At 39.0% G+C, this 25,000-nt stretch overlaps 1 protein-coding gene across 4 annotated transcripts in view; it reads right to left on the reverse strand.

The window, feature by feature from the left end:
* Positions 1-25,000, reverse strand: part of rasa3 (RAS p21 protein activator 3) — a 67,413-nt gene that overhangs the window by 14,779 nt on the left and 27,634 nt on the right. For 2 of the 4 annotated variants that reach the window (XM_081361010.1, XM_081361009.1), the window contains exons 5-18: positions 23,459-23,535; positions 19,578-19,658; positions 16,470-16,542; positions 11,340-11,413; positions 8,843-8,947; positions 7,773-7,929; positions 7,210-7,358; positions 6,702-6,816; positions 5,791-5,865; positions 4,712-4,835; positions 2,000-2,106; positions 1,825-1,902; positions 713-790; positions 36-109 (exon numbers count right to left, since the gene is read on the reverse strand). In XM_081361010.1, coding sequence (XP_081217136.1) covers positions 36-109; positions 713-790; positions 1,825-1,902; positions 2,000-2,106; positions 4,712-4,835; positions 5,791-5,865; positions 6,702-6,816; positions 7,210-7,358; positions 7,773-7,929; positions 8,843-8,947; positions 11,340-11,413; positions 16,470-16,542; positions 19,578-19,658; positions 23,459-23,535 — 1,367 coding nt within the window. Of the gene's footprint in view, positions 1-35; positions 110-712; positions 791-1,824; positions 1,903-1,999; positions 2,107-4,711; positions 4,836-5,790; positions 5,866-6,701; positions 6,817-7,209; positions 7,359-7,751; positions 7,930-8,842; positions 8,948-11,339; positions 11,414-16,469; positions 16,543-19,577; positions 19,659-23,458; positions 23,536-25,000 lie in introns of all 4 variants that reach the window. The other 2 variants (XM_081361008.1, XM_081361007.1) reach the window with 1 other exon arrangement.

Here is a 25,000-nt window from a genome sequence, read left to right on the forward strand (position 1 = left end):
ACGAGCCGCGTGATTGGACCGTGAGCGTCTCTCACCCTTCCTTCAGCATGATGGGCGTCTCGATGCTCTTCTGATCCCACCGAGCCGAGGACGATATCAGATCCAGGAACTGTGACAGAGAGGAAGCGTGTGTGAGTGTGTGTAGAACGTCAGAACACGCTCACACAGAGATACGGGATACACAGTCAAACCAACATGTATTCAGACTCCTTCAACATTTCCCACATTATCAGTTTATTCGCTATAGTTTAGACAATGGTGATAAAGAACTCAGAGTTATGAACTCAGCTGATATTTGACTGGTTTTGTCCGTCCTTCTGTTAGACTGTCTCACACATGAATTATGTTGAATATCTGTCAGCTGTTAAATTTAACTACACAATTAGATAATACCAGTTTAGCTCAACCAATCACCAAGCAATGCTTCATTGTGTTCCGTCTGTGTGTAAAAAGAGCATTAGCAATTAAAGACAACACACTTCAGCAAAACATGATCAGCTCAAAGTGTCCCAATCATTTCTGCTCCCATTTTAGTCTCTGTATGAAGAGTTATTGGGTATAATATGTCACAGTTTACTGTATTCTGCTCTCCTCACTTACAGAAATGAACTATAGTGTCCTGATCACACTAGAGAAACAACATCACACATGATATCTGTGTCTGAGTAATGTTGGGTTTGACTGTCTGATGTGTAGACCACGAGAGACTCACGTTCTTCACCGCATCAGCGTACTTCTGCTCATTGAAGTAGTCGTAGAATGCGGCCATGTAGGACTCTTTGAAATTGGCCTGTAACAACGAGAAGAGAAGAGCTTCATGTTCACATCAGGTTAGTAAACTTAAAAGTAAAAACACTCCATGAACGATGTATAAATAATGTTTCTGTGCTGATGTTTTGAGGACATTATGACAGACCAGATGACGCTGCACGAACCTCCTATTAATGAGAACATCAGTGTTTACGTCACCATCACTTTATTTTAATGAGTTAAAGAGCATAAATGTTTTATAATCTGCATAAATGTTTTTTAATCTGCATAAATGTTTTTTTTTTATTGAAATGCTTTCACTGTATATATGTATTTTTTTGTGTGGAAAACACAAACCTTGTTATGCGTTGTTTTTTTTTTTACTAAAACTGTTAAAAATATATTTTCGTTAATTGAAATTAAGCTGAAATTAGATCAAATATAATATTGGATGGAAAACTTAAATAAAAAAAAGTAAAAATGTTAGCCATGAAGAAAAAAAGTGGATTTTTTTATATTAAAATATAAATATACTAAACTAAAACAGCATAAAATGTATTCATTAAAGCTACATAAAAATGTATATATAATATATATATATATATATATATAAAAAAAAATTAAGCACATTACAAAATTACCTAAACTTAAAATGAAAGAAAGATGTATTAATTAGATCTAAATAGAAACATAAAAAAAAAAAAAAACTAACAAGAATGCCAAAAGCACATATAAAATGATTAAAAGTAAAACTGAAATAAAAGTTTATTTGTTAAATTTATTTAGAAATATTGATGAAAATGCCAAAAGCACACATATACTGTATACATATATATTTATATATATATATAAATAACACAAAATGAACACTGGATCTTTCACATTTCAGGAAGTGACGTCATCACGGTCCAGTCAGAGGACAGTTTCTCTATTCAGTATTTCACTGTAGTTACAAAGTTTTCATGCTATGACGAATAATATATTGTATTATATTATATTATATTATAGATAATGTAGCACTGTAGGATGTGTGAATATGAAGTAACTGTGAATAACTGTTGAGAACACACTTACAGACTTGGACTTGGCCAGGCTTCCCAGAGTTTGGATGGTTTTGGAAATGAGCGTCAGCGTCCGAGACGTGCAGGGATCCTTCACACAGACAACAAGAGACAACAGGGATAAGAATCAAGCACCGGATGAGGATGAAGAGCTCAGGGAGTGTGTGTGGAGTGTGCTGTACACACACCGGGTGATGAGGTCGCAGGTGGAAGAGGCTCGGGGACAGGATCGCAGGAGCAAAGAAGCGGAGGAAGATGAAACTACTCACGGCCGTGTAGCGAACATCCGGATCGACTGAGAAAACACACACACACACACACACACACACACACACACACACACACACACACACACACACACACACACACACACACACACACACACACAGCATCATCATCATGGATCTCACGGCTCCAGATAATAAATAATGTCTTCTGAGAACGTTTGGATAATGTTCCCAGTGTGTTCTGAAAACTTAATGGGAAAAAATTAAGGGAACATTCCATTTTATTATTCTGCAAACATTATATTAATGTTACTTTTGAATGTTCTCTGAACGTTCCGAAACACGTCGTAACATTTTAAAAAATGCTATATGAATTTCAGAATTATGCACAAGTAAAAGCTCTGCAGTGTTGAACTGTGACCTGAAGGTGGCGGTATAACACTGACGGATAAACAGCAGAGCGCTGTGGAGAACACCAGAAGTGTTCTGGAGAAACAACTAACGCCTGAGGGCCTTTCCAAATACTTGACCACTTGTCTACTCACATGACGTATTTCCTGTATTTGGCCTCAAGTGGGCGTGAAGAAGTGTGTGTAGAACGTTTGGTCACCGGATGGGACACACTGATAGTGAAGTGTTACCCAAAAATGCACGCGTTTACAGAGCTTTATTTAGATTGTCAATACTTTGCATTTTAAAATAAGCTGGTCAGTAGCCTCTATGTAACCCTATGGTGCTTTTAATTAAGTGATAAAAAGCAGTTGTGTAGAAAATACACACAGTCTGCTCATCTCTACACCAACAAAAGACACTTTAACAATTTGTTTTACTACCAAATTACATGTAATATGTGTTTTCTCTCTATCTCACGGTTTCGGGGCACGTGATTTCCAGAACCCAATGCATGATGGGATACGCCTGATTTTTTAGACATGGGACAGTCTTGCGCACTTACTTGCGGTCTCATGTGTGTGTGTGTGTGTGTGTGTGTGTGTGTGTGTATCTGGAAAAGCCCTGATTTCCAGGAGTCAATACGGTAACCTCAGAAACTCAGTGAAATCTGACATCTGAGCTCATCAGCCGCTTTAGAGACCATTAAACTACTGTCAAAACCACAAACCAAACACTTCTGGTGTCGTCTTGCAGCATCTGGAGGACAAACATGATTTCACTTTTGTTTTCTCCGAGCTGTTCACAATACATACTGTAACGTTCAAATGTTATACTTAAGCAGGCAGAAGGGACTGTGTTCAAATGTGTGATGAGATATTGGGCTCTATCTCGCACCCAGCGCTATTGACTTTGTACACAACACATGTGTCATTCCTATTTCTCACCCGACGCACAGCGGACTTTTCCCTCCACAGACGCACGTCGGTAAATTAGGGAATGAACTTGCGCTCCCGGGGGCGGTTCAGCGAAAAGAGGAGGCGTGTTCCGGCGCAAACGTTCCCTGGTGCTATTTTGCAGTTCCAGAAAACAATTCCTCCACTGACCAGGAGAAACCTCGTCTAAAGTCAGTGGCGCGTTGCGCATGTTATTCAGAGGCTATTTTAAGGGCGCATGCTTGGCCATAATGTAGCGTGTGCACAACACACACACACACTTTGCTTCTCTCATCTACACACAGACGCAGCAGTTTTCATTTTTGCAAATCATACATTATTACAAGGAAAAATATTACCACACGAGGGAAATCATTGTTGTGTCCATGAAGATGTGAAAAAATAGGCATAAATCTAGCTTACACATTTACCCAAATGATCATACGCCTGTTTAACCGAAGCTAATCTGGGTGTGTTTCTCCATCCCCAATGTCACTTCTCTGTGTGTTACGGCCCTGACGAGAACGTCGGTCTCCTCGGCTGTGAACCGCTCCTGGCAAATCCGCCGTTATAATAGCAATCCGCCATGGAACAAGCGTGCCTGCTCTTAAAGGGAATGTGAGATGTCGCTCTGATTGGTTTATTTCACGTTACGCCCAAACCACACCTATGAGTAATGAAGCGACTTCAGACCAACACATTTTAGATTTGCGAGACCCGCACACAAAGTTACTTGCGTTTCGCGCTTGATACTTGCGTTTCAGATCGCTAAAATAGGGCCCATTATCTAAAAATGATATTATGAAGTAAGAGAGTTCCAGAAGTGGACAGAGACTTTAAAACAACTCAAATGAAGCAAAAAGAGATCTGAATCCACTTCTGTGAACATGAACAGTGTGAATGCAAACGAGAACTGGGACTTTTTCAGTCAAGTCTCATTTGAGTCAAAGAGCTTCAGTTTTGTTCTCCTTTAAAGAGTTTCTTTCTATTGATTTTTAATTTATCTGGTCTTTAATAATATTCTCAAACACATTTTTTATTAATCGTTCATGGAACATTTTTCTGAAACGTTTTAGTTGGACGTTTGTTTCAGAGAACATTCAAAAGTAACGTTCCCAAAATGTTTGATTGAATGTAATGATAAAACAGAATGTTTCCTTAACGTTCACGTAACCAAGAACGTTATTAAAATTGTCAAGCATGTTTAATAATCCAGGCTGTGTTTCCCCGAGTTGATCGTGCTTTTGGGAAATGCAGCCCTGGACATTTTGAGAAATAATGTTTTCATGGCTTATCGTGAACATTAGCAAAGCGCTCCTAGTGCGTGTGTGTGTGTGTGTGTGTTCACCTTGAAAGCGTGAGGCCGCAGACTCTCTCAGTGAGAAGAAGATGTCACACATGACCGTCGGGCAGCTCACGCCCGAGCTCGTGATGGCGCTGAAGATCCGGTCCACGTACTGACGGAGGTTTTCCTGACGAGACAATAACAATATCAGAAAATTATTAGAAAATAATCAATTAATAATTCTCTCTACAACAATTCTGAAAACTTGGAACACGTATAAAAGCTTGCATGGTTAAAGTGAAAGGCAATTGTGGGCTTCACTAAATCGCAGTGTTTATTCTTAATGATTCATCAATGCACATTATTATTGTGTTAAATTCATGTTCCTTGATATGCGTCTTGAATCAGAATAATTTCCTCTTCCTCTTTCAGCGACATCACTTCTTCATAAAAGTGAAGTCTCTGTCTTCTCTCCTCTATTGTGTCGTATATCCGAGCGAAACGCTTCTGGAACAAATGTGGGCGGGGCTTGATTGTGTCTGTGGGGAATTGATTGGATGGTTGTGGTTTGCTATTGGCTGATCTCATGTGAGTGACAGGTTATAGCCCCGCCCTCGTCATCAGAGAAGAGAAGAGATGCTGCAAGAGGAACTGATTCTGATTCAAGATTAACACGAACATCAATTTAACACAATAATAATGATGTAAATCCTTAAGAATAAACACGGCAATATTCCATAAAAAGTACGAATTGTTCATTTTGATTCCATGCTAACTTTATAATTCAAACAATTAGAAAGGAAAGAATGATTTTAGAATCGGATTGTGATTATCAGACTTATGTGGTCAGAACACTTTAAACGTTTCTGTTTCCTGTGAGAGCGGTGTGTGTTAGCGGCCGCTAAGTTAATAACTAATGATCTTTACAACGGAAGTGAATCAATCAAAACTAACTTTATCTGGACAATAACTTTATTCTAGATCTGCTGTGAAGCCTAAACACTCTCTGTTACTGTAATCTCCTGTTATCACTGTAAAGCTGCTGTGGAACTCTATAGTGTTAAAGCGCTGTATAAATGAAGGAGACTCGACTTGATGATTCGACTGAGTTTATTCACCAAAGCAAAGGCGCACACACTCACCCTGTTCGTGTCCAAGTTCTCCGACTCCTTCAGCTTGACGGGGTCGATCTCACACGGTTTGTGGTCGGCGCAGATCTGCACGCAAACAACAGTGAACGTTCGTGACACGTGTCAGCTATAATCCTATCCTATTTCCAAATCCAAATCCTATTTCGATTCTGCTGATCGATTCCGATTCTTATCGATTCCTAATTTCAATTCCAATAAGGCAAAAAAAAAAAAAACACGTATATATCATATTTATTCTTATTGCAAAACATTTAATTGCAGCTGAGTATCATGAACACAAATCAACAGGCTAAAGAACACTTACACAAGGAACGTTTGCTTGTGGTTTAAAAACACCATAGAAAACAACTATAGCCCAACTAATATACATGTAAAGCATTATCAAAGACAATAAACACTCAGTAATTGAAAAAGAACAAATAAAAAATTAGCAATTGTAACGAATAGATACAACTGAACAAAGATTCGATTGTAATAAACAGTGTTTTTTAGTGATCAGGTACAAAAACTGTAATCAAATGTAAAATAACACTGGACTTTATAAATAATGTACATTACAAATATAGTATTATAAGTTATTCAGTGAAGAAAGAGTGAATTTACTCTTTTTCTTCTGTTGTTTGATGAGTGTTATTATAGAGACGGCTGCAGGAATATTAGGCTGCTGTCACTTTAAGAGCTGCTCAATATACTGTAGTTACACACGCCTGCACTGAAAACAGAGTCTCTCGCGCTTGAAACGTCATATTGAAATGCTCACAAAGGATAAGAGGAATCAAAATTTTTATTTTATAACAATATCCGATTATATCCGATTCCTGACCTCAAGTATTCGATTCCAGAACTGGAATGGATTTTCGATTCCCAACGTTAGCTATAAAGCAGGAGAGAGTGAGCCTCACCTCATCGATGATGGGTTTGAGCGTGACCCGCAGGTAATGCATCCCCGCCAGCTTCATGGTCTCATCGATGCATTTAGACGTGAGCGAGTTTCCCCGGAATATGGTGTTGGGATCCCTGTGGAGACGAGAGGACGGTGAGGAAGGGGTGGAGACGTGTGTGTGTGTGTGTTAGAGTTCGGGTTTGTAACTATCGAACCAACTATAATCAACTATATAGGCTATAGGCTACATATATATAGTTTGGTGGCGTATGCTAGCTGTGTTGTGACCGTGAATATGAGCACGCGAGAGAAAAAGTAGCGCTCAGTTTCAGCGTCCTCTGATTGCCTGAAATACTGCGCACGGGAGCACATCATGTGCCCAACAGTTCTGTAAAATTATATATGAATCATTTTTATTTTATTATATGTCATTTTACAAAACTAATGTAATGTAATGGTTGGGTTAATTGACGGCTTCAGTTTAAAGCCCGTGCAGACCTCAGGTGTGTGTATGTGTGTGTACTCACTGCGTGCGGTTGATCTCTGCGTGTGCGATGGCACTGAGGAAAGGCACGATCTTGCCGTAATGCAGGAAGAGTCGAACGAGCGGGACGGCAGCCTCTTGTTTCTCTCGACACGCCTCGCCCAGGATATGAGCCGCCGACGCCGACACGGGCTACACGTGCGGAACACGTGATTTATCAATGACAAATCAATGAATAGACATGCACCAATGCTACTTTTTCTAAAAGTCATAATCATCTGTTAACAAACAAGTATTCACTACTTCAGTGAGCTCATTGTTTCTGCATTAAATTATTACATTGTTTAAATTCATACACTTTTAGCTAACTGTGACTTTGTATATGTACATTTCTGAAACACATAACGTAGACAGTCTCCTCTGATAACAGAACACTCTAAACTGTAATGTGGACTTTCTGTAAAGCTGCTTTGAAATTATGTGTATTGTGAAAAGCGCTATACAAATAAACGTGAGTTGAATTGAACAAATTAAGAGTCAATAACAGAGCATTAAAAAACAAGATTTTCATGTAGATAAACACACCTTTGCCGTGACCCCACTGACCTCGACGTGCGCGGACTGCAGGATCAGGTCCCGGAGCGGGTTGTAATGCTCCGTGAGGAACACGTGGTCCTCCGTGTAAACGATGTTGAGCCGTAACGAGCCCAGCTCATCAGCCTTCACAGATTTATGCCCATTATCTCTGGGCTGCAGGAAGTACCTGAGAGAGAGCGGAGGATGAGCTCCTGTCCGGAAAACACCAGTGTCTTACAGTGCTGGGCGGTCCACCGGTTCATACCGAATTATTGTGATAGGATAGTATAGAGTGGACAGGAAGCGAGGTGGAAGAGAGAGACGGGGGACGGGATCGGGAAAGGTCCACGAGCCGGGATTTGAACTCGGGTCACCCGAAGCGCAGCGGCGCCATATGTCAGCGCGTGAGGCTATCGGTGCCGACATGATATGAATGTTTAATATCCCGCAATACCGGTGTATGTGGCTTTAACAGCGCTGGTAACGCGCGCGACTCTGTCTGAGCGGGTCTTTCACTGCTCACTGTGTGTGTTACTGAGCGTGACGGTGAAGATGGATGAGTTAAACTATAATTGATAGCTGTCAAATTATATTAGTGTTTCCCACACATCGGTTCACAATATCAACAGCCAGTTTTGGAAAATCTATTAGTGGTTGGCTTTGACATCGCTGAATGAACATGAGCACTGCACGGTTCACAGTCTAAACGCGGCGCCGGTGTTTGTATATGAATGTTTCTGAAGTGAACTGACAGTCTTTAGAAAAGTTTCATTGTTATTTTCAATTGAATCTCTCTTTATCTGTCCTGATAAAGCAGCGTTTATGAGCCGTTACCGGGGAAAACAGCCTTGCAAACCTGTATTAATACTAGTGTGGGATTTTTTTACAATATTCACTCATGACAGTAAAACAAGGCATTATAAGTCAATCTACTGCAGTATTTGGTCTCAATCAGTAGAAAATGTGGTTCACACACAGTCATGATTGAGAAAAAATACCGTCATATATCGTGAAACCGGTATAATTTAGAAAAATACCGTGATATGGATTTTTGGTTCTACCGCCCAGCACTAGCGTCTTACACAGAACGAGGCTCGTACCATGCGTCATGAACACCCGACTGTCCCAGAACCTTCAGCTGAACCCGTACCTCTCCCAGAAACTCGTCTCCGAACTTCAGATTGCTGGCGTTCCACAGATCCACCCTGAGAAGAGCGAGTCAGAGCGTTCGTTAAAGCACAGATGAAATCTAATTAAATATTAATGTACAGTCAAACCAAAAAATGTATCAGACACCAGATATCATGTGTGATATTGTTTCACTAGTGTGATCAGGACACTATAGTTCATTTCTGTAAGTGAGGAGAGCAGAATACAGTAAACTGTGTCATATTACACCCAATAACTCTTCATACAGAGACTAAAATGGGAGCAGAAATGATTGGGACACTTTGAGCTGATCATGTTCTGCTGAAGTGTGTTGTCTTTAATTGCTAATGCTCTTTTTACACACAGACTGAACACAATGAAGCATTGCTTGGTGATTGGTTGAGCTAAACTGGTATTATCTAATTGTGTAGTTAAATTTAACAGCTGACAGATATTCAACATAATTCATGTGTGAGACAGTCTAACAGAAGGACGGACAAAACCAGTCAAATATCAGCTGAGTTCATAACTCTGAGTTCTTTATCACCATTTTCTAAACTATAGCGAATAAACTGATAATGTGAGGAATGTTGAAGGAGTCTGAATAATGTTGGTTTGACTGTATTAAAAACGTAAACTTCTGCAGTGTTGTCGTCTAAAAGCAGAATAGATTCTGATTGGCTGTCAATGTTTTTATCCTTCATCAGCTGGAGAAATTCATTCTGAAAGACATTCCAACGATATCGTTTCTCTGTTATTGTTTCTCTTTTAAGGAGTAAAGCAACATACAGTAAAACCATGAAAGTTATATTTCTACTATAACCCCCCTCCCCCCGAAACATCCCTTCCCTCGGCAGCTTAAACACAACAGAATAACACAACGTCTGGTTACAAAGGCAAAATATAACAATTATGTCATTACACCTTTTCAAGGCATGAACCCATGCATACCCAAACACAAGTACTGATGATAAAAGTATCATTATTGCAGTATTAATGCATACATAAAAGACAAAAACGTTCTGTGAGACAGACTACACTGAGGTCAGCGTCACATAAAGGTGTAAAGAGCGAGACACATGGAAAATAAGTTAACAACTGGGTAATTATTTCAGATTTGCAAAATATGACAAAATATGTTCCCATTTCGTATAAAATCTGTCCACAGATCCCCTTAATGTCTTTAAATAAAATCCCCTTTTTATCTTTTCTAATTTTAAAAAGAGCATCACATCTTCTGTGTCACCCCTTCACTGACAGTGCCCAGTAATAATGAGTAAAACCTGGGAGTTTAGAACGGTTTTTAAAACTATATTGTTATCATGTTATTGTTATATTGTTATCAAAGGGCCTTTATTCCCCGTTGCATCAGCAGCTGGCGTGAGAATGACCCTGTGCAGATTACAAAACAACACCTCGAATCACAAAAGAACATCAGATGGAGCAAATCTAGATCACTGTTATTATCAGCAACAAATCCGTCGACGAGACGAGACACATCCAGGCTCGCTCCTGTCGACATGTCCTCATCCGCCAGAGTTAGCTTACAGACACCCAGAGTTATTGGTTATACATGGAAATTTAAACATCACATCAAAGATCATGATGCACAAAGATGATGAATCAAATTACTTTGAATGTTAAAGTGCCCTTTTATGATATTTTAAAGGTTCCTAATGTTGTTTTTAGCGTCTCCTACAACAGGTTTACATCCATTCATGCTCAAAACACTAATTCTCTCATAATCTGCACTGCAGCGTCAGCTCTTTTCTCTCAGTGTCTGAAACGCTTCCATCAAGGATTCAGTCTCTCTAAACCCCGCCTCTCTGAGAGCTGCTCTGCTCTGATTGGTCAGAAATCAAACGCTCATTATCATATCTGAATCTCAGCTCTTGATCACAGTGATGTGAACAGTAACGATGGCGTGGGTTTTACTGTATCAATCTCAGAAAAACAGCGTCTTCTCGACACGAACAACACGAACCAAACTCTTCCAGTCTCAGATACACTACAGTGTTTGAGGGCGGAGCTAAGAGACACTGTTCAGCCAATCAGGACCAGAGGCGGGCATTATGCAAATTAGCTTCAAAAGGTTCAGCAGGAAGTGAGACTGAATTACTGATGACTCGTTTCAGTTCAGAATCACTTCTTTCTTTCAGGAGACAAAACTCCATTAATCTGCAGTTTGATCTTCACAAACAGCTTTATTACACACTACATGAAAGGCCATAATTTAAAAATATTCGAAGTGTGACTCATAAACACAGACCATGATGCACCATGGTTGTTTGTGGGTAGTTTATATAGTAACACATTCATTGGTTGAGTGTAAACACAGGCTGCTTCTGAGAATCACACACACTCACACACACACACACACACACACACACACACACACACACACACACACACTCACACACACACACACACACACACACACACACTCACTTGAGCGCCAGCTTGTCCACGTCGTCCTCTTCCACGTCGAAGTGTCGTTTGGTGTAGCTCAGCGGTTTGGTCACCTGTGTGATGAAATAGGACACGTCTGACACACATGACCAGAATAAACATCTGAAACACAACAAACTAGAGATGCCGATAAATCAGCCAGCAAACCGGGACCGGCCGATATATGTACATCTGTAATGTTCTCGTTATCGGCTCATAAGGACATTTGTCCGATACATTAAAGCCGATGAATAGTGTGTTATCTCCTCCAGCTGAGACGCTTCAGATGCGACTGTTCAACATGATGGTTATGAATCGCTTGAAATATGACTGGAATCACTTCAATAAAGGAAAATGCAGCGCAAGTCTGTCATATCGGCTACATAACATTATAACTGTCATGGCTTTTGATGATGAGACTTTTGTTTTTGTAATCAGGCTCGCAAAAATGATGTAAAAATGTGGATTTAGATTTATCTACATAGATATATGGAGATTATCGGCTTTCAGATATAAAGTATTATCGGTTATCGGTATCAGCCAAAATTTTGGTGCATCCATACAACAAACCACTTGACTTAATCAGGTAAGACACGGATAAATCACATGACTTTGAAAGGCGGGTCAGGTGGACATTTCTAAAAAATAAAATAAAAGACACATTTCCTTTCTGATCATGAGCGGATAACATGTGTTTAATGATATTGGATTATATTTCACACTGAGCCGAGGGCTGTGAGTGTGTGAGTGGATGATAGTGTGAGTGTGTATGTGTGTGTGTGTGTGTGTGTGTGTGTGTGTGTGTGTGTGAGTGGATGAGAGAGTGTGTGAGTGTGTCTGTGAGTGGATGAGAGTGTGTGTGTGTGTGTGTGTGTGTGAGTGGATGAGAGAGTGTGTGAGTGTTTATGTGTGTGTCTGTGTGAGTGTGTGTGTCTGTGAGTGGACCATGATGATGATGATGAAGATGTGTGTGAGTGAGTGTGTGTGTGTGTGTGTGTGTGTCTGTGAGTTGATGACAATGATGATGAAGACATGTCTGTAAGTGTGTGTGTGTCTGTGAGTTTGTGTGTGTCTGTGAGTGGATGATGATGACGATGAAGACATGTGTCTGTGAGTGTGTGTGTGTGTGTGTGTGTGGACGATGATGATGATGATGAAGACGTGTGTGTCTGTGAGTGTATGTGTGTGGACGATGATGATGATGATGAAGAAGACGTGTGTGTGTGTGTGTGTGTGTGTGTGTGTGTGTGTGTGGACGATGATGATGATGACGAAGACGTGTGTCTGTGAGTGTGTGTGGACGATGATGATGATAATGAAGAAGACGTGTGTGTGTGTGTGTGTGTGTGTGTATGATCAGGGAACTACACTAACCTTTTCCACTGGTGGCACTTGCGCTACTAACTTTTTCAGTTACTGGCGCAAAACATGATTTGGTCGCACAAATTATTTATAGTTAGCCGCTCTGGATAATAATAAACAATAATTAAAACTGTATTACATACAGATGTGCTTTTTATTTTACTTGCCATCTTTTAAACCACATGCCTTCTTGTTTTTGTTTTCTTTAACATTGGTTGGGATAGATTTTCTCCTAAATGGATTTCAACATGCTATGGTTGGCACAGATGGGTAGACTCCTGAACTCTTAAGTAGTGATGCACCGATGTGAAAATTGTGGTCGATACCGATAATAACCGATATTAATATTGCTGTTATTGCATAAAACAGTAAAAACAAAAACAAAACAAAAAACAGGAACATTGTGTACAATTAAGATAGGCTACTTAATTTATTATTCCAATGGCAAAAATATTGTATCACGATTTTTTTCAGGAAAATCACGATTCACGATTTTATCACGATTCTTTTTTATGTTGGTTTTACTATTTTGCGACTGAGCATTACAGCCAAAACGTATGTCCATATTTTAAAAACAAAGCCTTGGGTAACAAAACATATATAAAAAAATGGCAGACAGGGGCGAAGATAAAAATATTTGTCATTATTTTCTTTGTTATTAAATATTAAGATCAAAGATACACATTACACATACACAACTTAATATACAAATTAAATAAACAGTGTTTTATGTTTTCAGCTTCAGTAGGTGTATTTAACAGTAGCATTGAAGAAAGTAATTAAATGAACAAATATGAAAATAAAACAAAATAGACTTCACTGTATAAATTATACATTGATACTTATTAAAGATACTTCAGTCAAGAGCAGTGAGCGATTTTCTCTTTGCATTTTGTTGTTTTATTAACATTAAAGGAATAGTTCTCCTAAAAATTCAAATTGTCATAATTTACTCTCTCAAGTTGTTTTAAACTCGAATGAGTTTCTTTCTTCTGTTGAAAATAAAAGTTATTTGGAAGAATGTGGGTAACCAAACAGTTTATGTACCCCAGTGACTTAGTATATTTTTCTCCTTTGGAAGTCAATGGGGACCAGCTACTGGATAGCCACATTCTTCAAAATATTAATATTAGAAAAATATTAGAAGGAAATTAATACAGGTTTGGAACAACATTAGAGTGCGTAAATGATTTTTTTGGTGAACTATCCGGCAAGCGGCAGCGTGTTTACTATTGCTACTGTCTCTTTAAGAGTTGCGCGCGACGCGTCTAATATACACGCATTTGACAAGCAGATTTACTCAATTTTCTCAAGTTTGCTTTCGCTTTTGACATAACCGACTTTGTTTATCTAAACCTTGTGTGTATTTAACAGTATAAGCACAATAAGACTCGAAAGATAACTTAGTCCAGTATCCAGGCGCTGGTAGACAGGCTTTTAGTGCATGTGAGCTTCACATGTAAATTACGCGCTGAGGAAGGAACGCACACGTTAGAACACGTTAAAATATAAAACGTTAAATATTAAATGTAAACTATAGCCCGTCAATTTTCATTTTACAATTATCTTCTCTTTCTGTGTGTGCGCGTCCGTGTTTGTGAGAGAGAGAGAGAGAGAGAGAGAGAGAGAGAGAGAGAGAGAGAGAGACGCTCGCGCAGCACTGATACAATGCTAGGCTACGTTTTAATCTGAGTAACTTAAGTTAACGGTCGCGGGGCTGAAGTTAACTTGATGTTTTGAATGCTCAGAGGCAGAGCACGTTATAAAACGTATTCTTAAAATACATATTTCTGTTTTAATAAATGCTCATAGTAAATCATAGCATATTGCCTAAAACATAGGTACAATTTTGGTCGCAGTGTAGTTCCCTGATGATGATGATGATGTGTATGAGTGTGTGTGTACGATGATGATGATGTGTATGAGTGTGTGTGTACGATGATGATGACGTGTGTGAGTGTGTGTGTATGATGATGATGATGAAGACATGTGTGAGTGTGCGTGTCTGCGAGTGAGTGAGTGTGTGTGCGTTGATGATGATGACGTGTGTGAGTGTGCGTGTGTGCGAGTGTGCGTGTGTGCGAGTGAGTGAGTGTGCGTGTGTGCGAGTGTGTGTGCGTTTGTGTGTGCGATGATGATGATGATGAAGACGTGTGGGAGTGTGTGCGAGTGAGTGTGTGAGTGTGCGTGTGTGCGATGATGATGATGATGAAGACGTGTGTGAGTGTGAGTGTGTGTGCGTTGATGATGATGACGTGTGTGAGTGTGCGTGTGTGCGAGTGTGTGAGTGTGCGAGTGAGTGAGTGTGTGTGTGTGCGATGATGATGATGATGATGAAGACGTGTGTGAGTGTGAGTGTGTGTGTGCGATGATGATGATGATGAAGACGTGTGTGAGTGTGGGTTTGTGCGAGTGAGTGTGTGAGTGTGCGTGTGTGTGTGCGATGATGATGATGATGATGAAGACGTGTGTGAGTGTGCGAGTGTGTGAGTGTGCGTGTGTGCGATGATGATGATGATGATGAAGACGTGTGTGAGTGTGAGTGTGTGCGAGTGAGTGTGTGAGTGTGCGTGTGTGTGCGATGATGATGATGATGAAGACGTGTGTGAGTGTGAGTGTGCGAGTGAGTGAGTGTGTGTGTGTGTGTGTGTGTGTGTGCGATGATGATGATGATGAAGACGTGTGTGGGAAAGACCGCGAGGGCTGTGAGATAAATGGAGCGGATTGTGTGTCTCACAATCAATCACACTCTTGTCTCGTCATCCTCTGGGGCGAGTTCATGTGAGTGTGTGTGTGAGTGTGTGTGTGTGTGTGTGAGTGTGTGTGTGTGTGAGGACAGAGAGAAAACAGCTGTCACGTCTGATAACACGAGCGGCTGTCGCATGAACGCTAAACTCTCACGAGCGGCACTGAAGAACTGAGGATCACCAGAGAAAGATGATTTAGATCTGCAGAGTGTGTGTGTGTGTGTGTGTGTGTGTGTGTGTGTGTGTGTGTGCGTGTGTGTGTGCTGTGTGTGTGTGTGTGTGTGTGTGTGTGTGTGTGTGTGTGTGTGTGTGTGAGGGTGTGGGACGTGTTAACGTGAGAAACCACAATCCACAGGAGTACAAACACCTGAATTTCCATTTATATCACCATATTAAACTTTCCATCTGAACCAGAACGTAAACATCACTGAAGTCTCTCGTCTCAAGACTTTCACAAGCAATTTGATTTTACTGAAATTAATAAATGTGGGTTCTTTATGTGCACATGTTTAATCTTCCTGACACACAGTTAAGCCAAACATTACAGATATCATGTGTGATGTTGTTTCACTAGTGTGATCAGGACACTATAGTTCATTTCTGTAAGTGAGGAGAGCAGAATACAGTAAACTGTGACATATTATACCCAATAACTCTTCATACAGAGACTAAAATGGGAGCAGAAATGATTGGGACACTTTGAGCTGATCATGTTTTGCTGAAGTGTGTTTTCTTTAATTGCTAATGCTCTTTTTACACACAGACTGAACACAATGAAGCATTGCTTGGTGATTGGTTGAGCTAAACTGGTATTATCTAATTGTGGAGTTAAATTTAACAGCTGACAGATATTCAACATAATTCATGTGTGAGACAGTCTAACAGAAGGACGGACAAAACCAGTCAAATATCAGCTGAGTTCATAACTCTGAGTTCTTTATCACCATTTTCTAAACTATAGCGAATAAACTGATAAAGTGAGAAATGTTGAATAAATGTGACTGTATATTTGAGCTCCTACCTCAAAGAAGAAGACCTCATCAAACTGAGGATTGTTGGTTTTGCGCTTGACTTTCGTCTTCTTGGCCTCTGACCTGTGAGGGGCGAGAGACACACTCATGATTTGCTTTGACACTGTGTCAGAATGACTGTGATTTGCAGCTCTTTTAGGAGCCGAGAGCTGAACCCAGTCACTGAATCACAATTTAATAATCATAAATGTTTCTTGAGCATCAAATCCTCATATTAGAGTGATTTCTGAAGGATCATGTGACACTGAAGACTGGACTAATGATTAGGGCTGGGCAAAAAAATAGATTTTTCGATTAATCGTTTTTAAAAATGTGGTCGATTCAAAATCGATTCTCAAAGCCACGAATAGTTTTTTTTCCCATATTTATTTATCTATTTCCCAAAAGCCAGTTTTAGTTTTCCTCCACTGTTCACAGGCTTGCAAACTCCATTTTATAGCTTTTATTTTATAGAGATTTTATGTTTGTTTTATCCCGCTCTTATTCATGCAAATGTTTTTAAACCATTCATGCGCGACGACAAAAGAGAGCGCGCTGCCTGTGAATGTCCTGACTGTGACACACAGAAAGACTCGCGCTGATATCGTGTGTGCGCACAAGACAGCCCAGAATACACTTCTCTTTCGCGCTTGAACGATCAATAACACACACAATTATGCCAAAATGTCTTTTTGTCGAGTATCCTCATAACATAGAGCAGTCTTATGATGAACGTGAAGAGTTGTGCCTCGTGAGAGAATGAGGCGCGTGTGAGATCCGCGTCAGCAGCGGCTGCTCTTAAAGGGACAGTACACAGTAGCCACTAATTATATCTGTCGTTAAAGTTAATCAAAGAACAAAGGGAACAGACTAAAGGCTCTTGACTAAAGAACTTTCGTAACTTTAATAAGGATTAGTCTATATATAATTTATAATTAATGCAACGCAGACTGTTTGATAACTTTATTCAATTTCTGTATCTACCTGTTATAAAGTCAGGAAGGCCACAGGAAAGACAGGAAGGCCACAGGTAAATATGATATGCAAGTTTATTTTTATGGGTTTATGTGAGGATTGTTAACCTGTTTGATTAAGGCATGCGACTTCTGACTTGTCCAATTTTCAGCATCAATTTTTCATCTTGCATCAAAATCTTGTCTATTCATTGTATGCATTTGAAATATAGAGTTGGGTTCTGTTTTAATGTACACAAGTGTACCTACAATAAAAAGAGTTTAATATACAGGTTTGTAGCTCTTAATTTCTTTTTATTAATTAACCACTTGTACACTTATGTTCACTTTTCTTTTTTTTTTTAAATATAAATATAGGATTTGTATTAAATATATATTCATTGAGTCGAATCGAAATTGAATTTAGAATCGAAATCAAAAATAGAGCTTGCAAATCGAAATCGAATCGAATTGTAACATCTGAATCGATTCCCAGCCCTAGTAATGATGCTGAAAATTCAGCTTTGATTACAGGAATAAATTACACTTTATTATATATTCACATAGAGAACAGATGATTTGACATTATAATAATATTTCACTGTATTACTGTATTTTTGATCAAATAAACGCAGCTTTAATAAGCAGAGGAGACTCTTTCAGAAACATTTAAACGTTTTGACTGTGTAAAGTATTAAAGCTCCAATATGTAGGAATTTTGTAATAAAATTTCCAAAAATAACTTGCACAGTGTGATATATTTCCTCCAGTTGTGTACTTACAATATCTCAAAAGTCTCCAAATATTTTTTATTTCAGAGAAATTCCGATTTTAAATAACTGGCCGTCCCGGAAAAGAAATGTCGCTCCTCAGTGACGCAATATCCCTTTTTTCCGGTGTGGACCATGTGATAGGTGATAGATTTATTTTTTTATTTTTTTTACAACAACTTTATTGAGGTTTTTTTTCTTATCACAATAAACAATAAAGACGTCTGACAAAGAATAAAAAAAGAATAAAATAAAAAATATGACCCACCACACCGGAATACCGCATGGTCAAACGCGGAAGTGGTGGTTAAAGCGTTATAGCCATAGACTGTATGGTTATAGCTGTTATGGATCACGAACTCTTTGGCGAGTATTGAAGTGCCAACAAAACGAAAGCGTCCATATTCGGATACATTCAGACTGTGTGACAAACGAAGGAATAAAACCCAGATAAATATCGGCCAGGCGTTTTCGAGATGGAGAGAGCTGCGCGACAATCTTGGACTTGTCAGAGACTCTCTCGCGAGTGTATTGATAGACAGGTAAGACATGCAACTGTCAATAATAGCACTTATAAACAAAGTTATATTGCTCTTTGTACTTTGGTAAGGCTTTTTATCACGTGTGGTGACCGAGCTTATGGCAGTACAATTAAATACAATCGGATATGATGTTAAAAAAATATATTTAGTCATTACTTGCAAATGTTCGTTCAAATTTACTTTTAGATATCTTGAACACGTTAAACAACACGGCATTAACCATAAAAACGTAAAACTGCACAACATTAACCAAACAAATCATTTGACAAATAGCTGTATGTTGTAACGGGATAATATAGCATAACATTTCACGTTCCTTGCAGTTCATTAATTATGATGACATAAAATAATACGATCAGACATACAGGTAATACAAAAACGAATAAATTACCTCATCCGTGATCATGATTCATTAATTCCATGTAGATATATCGCTAGATGGTGAAAACGCATTAAAAACGACATCTCCCATCGTCACCTCCTTCATAGCGTCATCAAGCTTCGCCTTTGTTATTGTTGAAACTGCGCCCTCTTGTGGTCAAATACCAAAGTCGCATACTGGAGCTTTAATTCATTCATTTATATTTCTTGGGTAATTATTATTTGGGTAGTTTTTTGACTTATGTTTGTGCAGTTTTGGACGTCTCTTCATGTCACCTTTATTTATATAGATGTTCTTGCCCAGATCTAAGAAACAGCGACTTCAGTTTAACATGTTACAGGTTTTAAAGCACTGCATGTGGTCATGGTGTGAACTCAAGTGTGTGCCTGTAAATGCGGAGCGCGACGGGAGCCGTTGGGAAGGCTTGATGCTTGTAAACGGGATGAGCAGAAGCTGTGGTGTCTGATCTCACCTGGAGGGTCCCAGTAAGGACACGGCTGCGTACGGGTCACACTGGCCGTTCACGATCGGCAGATCCTCACACTCCAGAACCCTGCGCCACAGAACCAGCGTTAGTCAGACTCACATCTCGCCATCATCAATGATCAGACCACTTTAATATAGTGTACATTTATTCATTTAGCAGAAGCTAAATATTGCAATACAAATAATTGCGATTAATGATTTAAACTCTGTTTTATGTCACTTATAAGTGTGTAACCTTTTTTCCTCAGAATTGCGTGATATAAACTCAGAATTGAAAGATATAAACATACAATTCGGAGAAAAAAGTCAAAATTGCAAGTTTATATCACAATTCTGACTTTATAACACGCAATTGAGACTTTATATCACAATTCTGACTTTATAACACGCAATTGAGACTTTATATCACAATTCTGACTTTATAACACGCAATTGAGACTTTATATCACAATTCTGACTTTATAACACGCAATTGAGACTTTATATCACAATTCTAACTTTATAACACGCAATTGTGAGTTTATATCTCACAATTCTGACTTTATAACATGCGATTGCGACTTTATATCTCACAATTCTGACTTTATAACACGGAATTGCGACTTTATATCACAATTCTGACTTTATAACACGGATTTGCGACTTTATATCTCACAATTGTGACTTTATAACACGGATTTGCGACTTTATATCACAATTCTGACTTTATAACACGCAATTGAGACTTTATATCTCACAATTCTGACTTTATAACATGCGATTGCGACTTTATAATTCTGACTTTATAACACACAATTGCGACTTCATATCACAATTCTGACTTTATAACATGCAACTGAGACTTTATATCACACAATTGTGAGTTTATATCACAATTCTGACTTTATAACACGCAATTCTGACTTTATAACACGCAATATTGAGTTTATATCACAATTATGACTTTATATCTCACAATTCTGACTTTATAACATGCAAATGAGACTTTATATCACAATTCTGACTTTATAACATGCAAATGAGACTTTATATCACACAATTGTGAGTTTATATCACAATTCTGACTTTATAACGCAATTCTGACTTTATAACACGCAATTGTGAGTTTATATCACAATTCTGACTTTATATCTCACAATTCTGACTTTATAACATGCAAATGAGACTTTATATCACAATTCTGACTTTATAACACGCAATTGCGACTTCATATCACAATTCTGACTTTATAACATGCAATTGAGACTTTATATCACAATTCTGACTTTATAACACGCAATTCTGACTTTATAACACGCAATATTGAGTTTATATCACAATTATGACTTTATAACACACAATTGTGAGTTTATATCTCACAATTCTGACTTTATTACACACAATTATGAGGAAAAAAAGTCAGAATTGTGAAATAAAAAGTCGCAATTGCCTTTTTAATTTTTTATTCAGTGGCGGAAACAAGCTTCCGTACAAATGATTTACTTTTAATGCTGTGAAAAATATGATATAGTAAAATCTAATAAATCTATTAATTTAAAGAGTCAATAAACATGAGAAGTGCTGATTATACAAAGTTTCAGACATCATTCAGAATAGTTACAAGCTATGATTTTTTTTACATGATAGAAAAACAAACATGTCAACACATCACAAACGGCCTCAAAACAAACTAGCCTATTAGTCTATATGATGTCACAACCGACCAATCAGAGCCGAGCTCTGTTGTGACATCATCCGCTGAACGACATCGTCCTGACAGACGCATTCACACACATTCAGATTCAAAGAAGATTCACATCACATCACGCTTAAACATACAGTGCTGCTGTATATTGAGATATGGAGATGAATAAAAGCTCAGCTGTGAGTGAGTGTGTGTGTGTGTGAGTGAGTGTGTGTGTGTGTGTGTGTGTGTGTGTGTGTGTGTGTGTGTCTAATGCTGATGAATGAACAGGATCTACAGCATCTCTAATACCATCGAATCCTTCCAGGCACTTCCTCTGTGTGTTAAACCTCTTTATATAACATTACATGTGGTCATAGATACACACACCATGACGTCCAGCGCTGGAATAAAACTGAGTCCGGTGAACATCACACACACTGACATCATCAGAGTCGAATCTTTGATGAACGATGCTTTGAGTTCAGATTGCATCCTTTTCTTCATTCCTCCTCACACACACAGGCGCAGACACACACACACACACACACACACACACACTCACTCTCACACACACACACTCATGTGCTGTCCTTACTTGGCTATCAATATCAAAAACACAATAAACACACTTGAAGCATGCTAATATTGACTAGCACACACGAGGCCAGCAGTGACACTAAACTATATAATGAATGTGAAGCTGTGTGATATATGTGATATATTCCCATGTCGAGGTCTGCCACAGCGGCAGTGAATCAGTGTGTGTGAAGACGTCATCCTCACTGAGTCTTAAAATGGAAGCTGCATAAATATCCTGTGAATGAGAGCGCGGCTCACTGTGACACTAAGCTCATTACCCAGAATGCACTAGTGTGGGAAACCGTCCAGACATGGAGCCACTGATGGGGTCACCTATATGAGAACACACACACACACACACACACACACACACACACACACACACACATATACACACACACACACACACACACACACACACACACACACACACACACACACACACACACACACACACACACACACACAGTGACAGATCGGCAGAGTGTGATGCTGTAGTGTGCTTGTATGATCGCCGCACTAGAACTGAAGCTCATTCATATTCCTGCATCTACAGCTGCTGTATATCCATCTTTACAGCGCAGACACAGACACAGATGCAGATGCAGAAGCTGAAGTGTGTGATCTCTGCTCAATCAAAATAATGACTGTTTCCAAGCATGTTTCCAAACACTCATCAGTCATTGGTCAGACTGTCAGATAGTCCCGCCCCCAAACTCACGTGATTGGTTGACTCAGAAACATCTCTGTGACTCTGAATATTAAACTGACGGACTAGAAACTACGTGAAAATCTGAACTTCACACACAGAGAATGTCACAAGTTTAAAATATGGAAGGAACTAGGTTAATTAGTCTAGACTCGTTAGTTGCTGGATGACGAACGCTACATTTGAGATCCTTTTCACAGTTTTCTCGTCATAGTTCGGACTTCTTTAGTGATGAACATGAACTGCAACAAATATATATTTTTTGTATTCCCATTTGCCGAACAGCAAAAGAAAAGTTCCACGAGAGAGTGTTGAAGATACACAGTCAAACCAACATTATTCAGACTCCTTCAACATTTCTCACATTATCAGTTTATTCGCTATAGTTTAGAAAATGGTAATAAAGAACTCAGAGTTATGAACTCAGCTGATATTTGACTGGTTTTGTCCGTCCTTCTGTTAGACTGTCTCACACATGAATTATGTTGAATATCTGTCAGCTGTTAAATTTAACTACACAATTAGATAATACCAGTTTAGCTCAACCAATCACCAAGCAATGCTTCATTTTGTTCAGTCTGTGTGTAAAAAGAGCATTAGCAATTAAAGACAACACACTTCAGCAAAACATGATCAGCTCAAAGTGTCCCAATCATTTCTGCTCCCATTTTAGTCTCTGTATGAAGAGTTATTGGGTGTAATATGTCACAGTTTACTGTATTCTGCTCTCCTCACTTACAGAAATGAACTATAGTGTCCTGATCACACTAGAGAAACAACATCACACATGATATCTGTGTCTGAGTAATGTTGGGTTTGACTGTACATTAATATCAGGGAAAAGGCTCTGGGCTGCCAGTCGTGAGCTCTGATTGGCTGACGGGTGTCTGTGCGGGGCTCGTGATTGGCTCACCGTGTTGCCAGCTTGTGGCAGACGACTCCGCTGTCTGTGATGACCTCACTGAGACGCAGCTCCAGGTGAACCTTCCCCTATGAGAGAGAGAGAGAGCGAGAGAGAGATTTATAACAGATTACATAATAGATTTTCTATTTATTTATTTTATGCATGTATAAGTATGATGATTGTCATGTATGATGATTGAATGTCATAATCATTTGTTAACAAACAAGTATTCAATACTTCAGTGAGCTCATTGATTCTGCATTAAATTATTACATTGTTTAAATTAATACATTTTTAGCTAACTGAGATTTTGTATATGTACATTTCTGAAACACATAATCAGACATAACGTTTCTGTAAAGCTGCTCTGAAATGATGAGTATTGTGAAAAGCGCTGTACAAATAAATGTGAATTGAATCATTGGAAATGCTTTGGAAATACATTGAAATAATTGTCATGCCAATAAAGCACACTTGAATTGAGAGAGAGAGAGAGAGAGAGAGAGGGAGAGAGGGAGAGAGGGAGAGAGAGGGGGGGGGGGGGGGAAATACAATAAACACACACTCACTCACAGCCAAAACACACACCTCATCAGACCTACACACACATGTATATAATGTTCAATTCTAAGTTCAGTCTTTTAACATGATTTCTGTATTATAATCCTTTTTATTTTATTTATTATTCTTTATTTTATTTTATTATTATTGTTTTATGTTATCATTATTATTATTTTTGCTATATCTAGCCATGAATATATATAATATTGTCTTTTTTATTTAATTTAACTATTATTATTTTCTGTACTAAGTCATTTTCTATGTTGTTTTAATGCTTTGGCAATACAAAATGTATTTTTTTGTCATGCCAATAAAGCTTTCTGAACTAAATTTAATTGAGAGAGAGAGAGAGAGAGAGAGAGAGAGAGAGAGAGAGAGAGAGAGAGAGAGAGGGAGAGTGAGAGAGAGAGAGAGAGAGAGAGAGAGAGAGAGAGAGAGAGAGAGAGAGAGAGAGAGAGAGGGAGAGTGAGAGAGAGAGAGGGAGAGTGAGAGAGAGAGAGAGAGAGAGAGAGAGAGAGAGAGAGAGAGAGAGAGAGAGGGGGAGAGAGAGAACAGCGTTACCATGGTTACCCCCGCCACCCGAGGAGAGGGAGAGACGGAGGAGTGGAGCGAGAGAAGCCAATGAAAACAGAGCTAGAGGAAGAACGACTGCAGGTTCCCATGAGCCTTTGCTGCTGCTGATGAGTCACGGACACACAGAAAGCACTGGAGAGCTTCTGATGATGTGTGTGTGTCTGTCAGACGGTTAAGAGCAGCTTCTGTTTTCTAATTATAGATCATTATATTTCAGCTCGACGAAATGAAACAAAGTTTCTCTGTCTGACTTCAGCTGACATCATCAATATGCAAATGAGCTCTTCTTCACACACAGCGCAACAATGAGCGCTTTATGGACAGAGACTCTCGCCTCTTCATCACACACACACACACACACACACACACACACACACATCCTTCCTCTCCATGAATGCGTCTGTGTTTCGGGCGCAC

The sequence above is a fragment of the Scardinius erythrophthalmus genome, assembly GCF_964197995.2.
Source record: "Scardinius erythrophthalmus genome assembly, chromosome: 3".
NCBI classification, from domain to species: Eukaryota; Metazoa; Chordata; class Actinopteri; order Cypriniformes; family Leuciscidae; genus Scardinius; species Scardinius erythrophthalmus.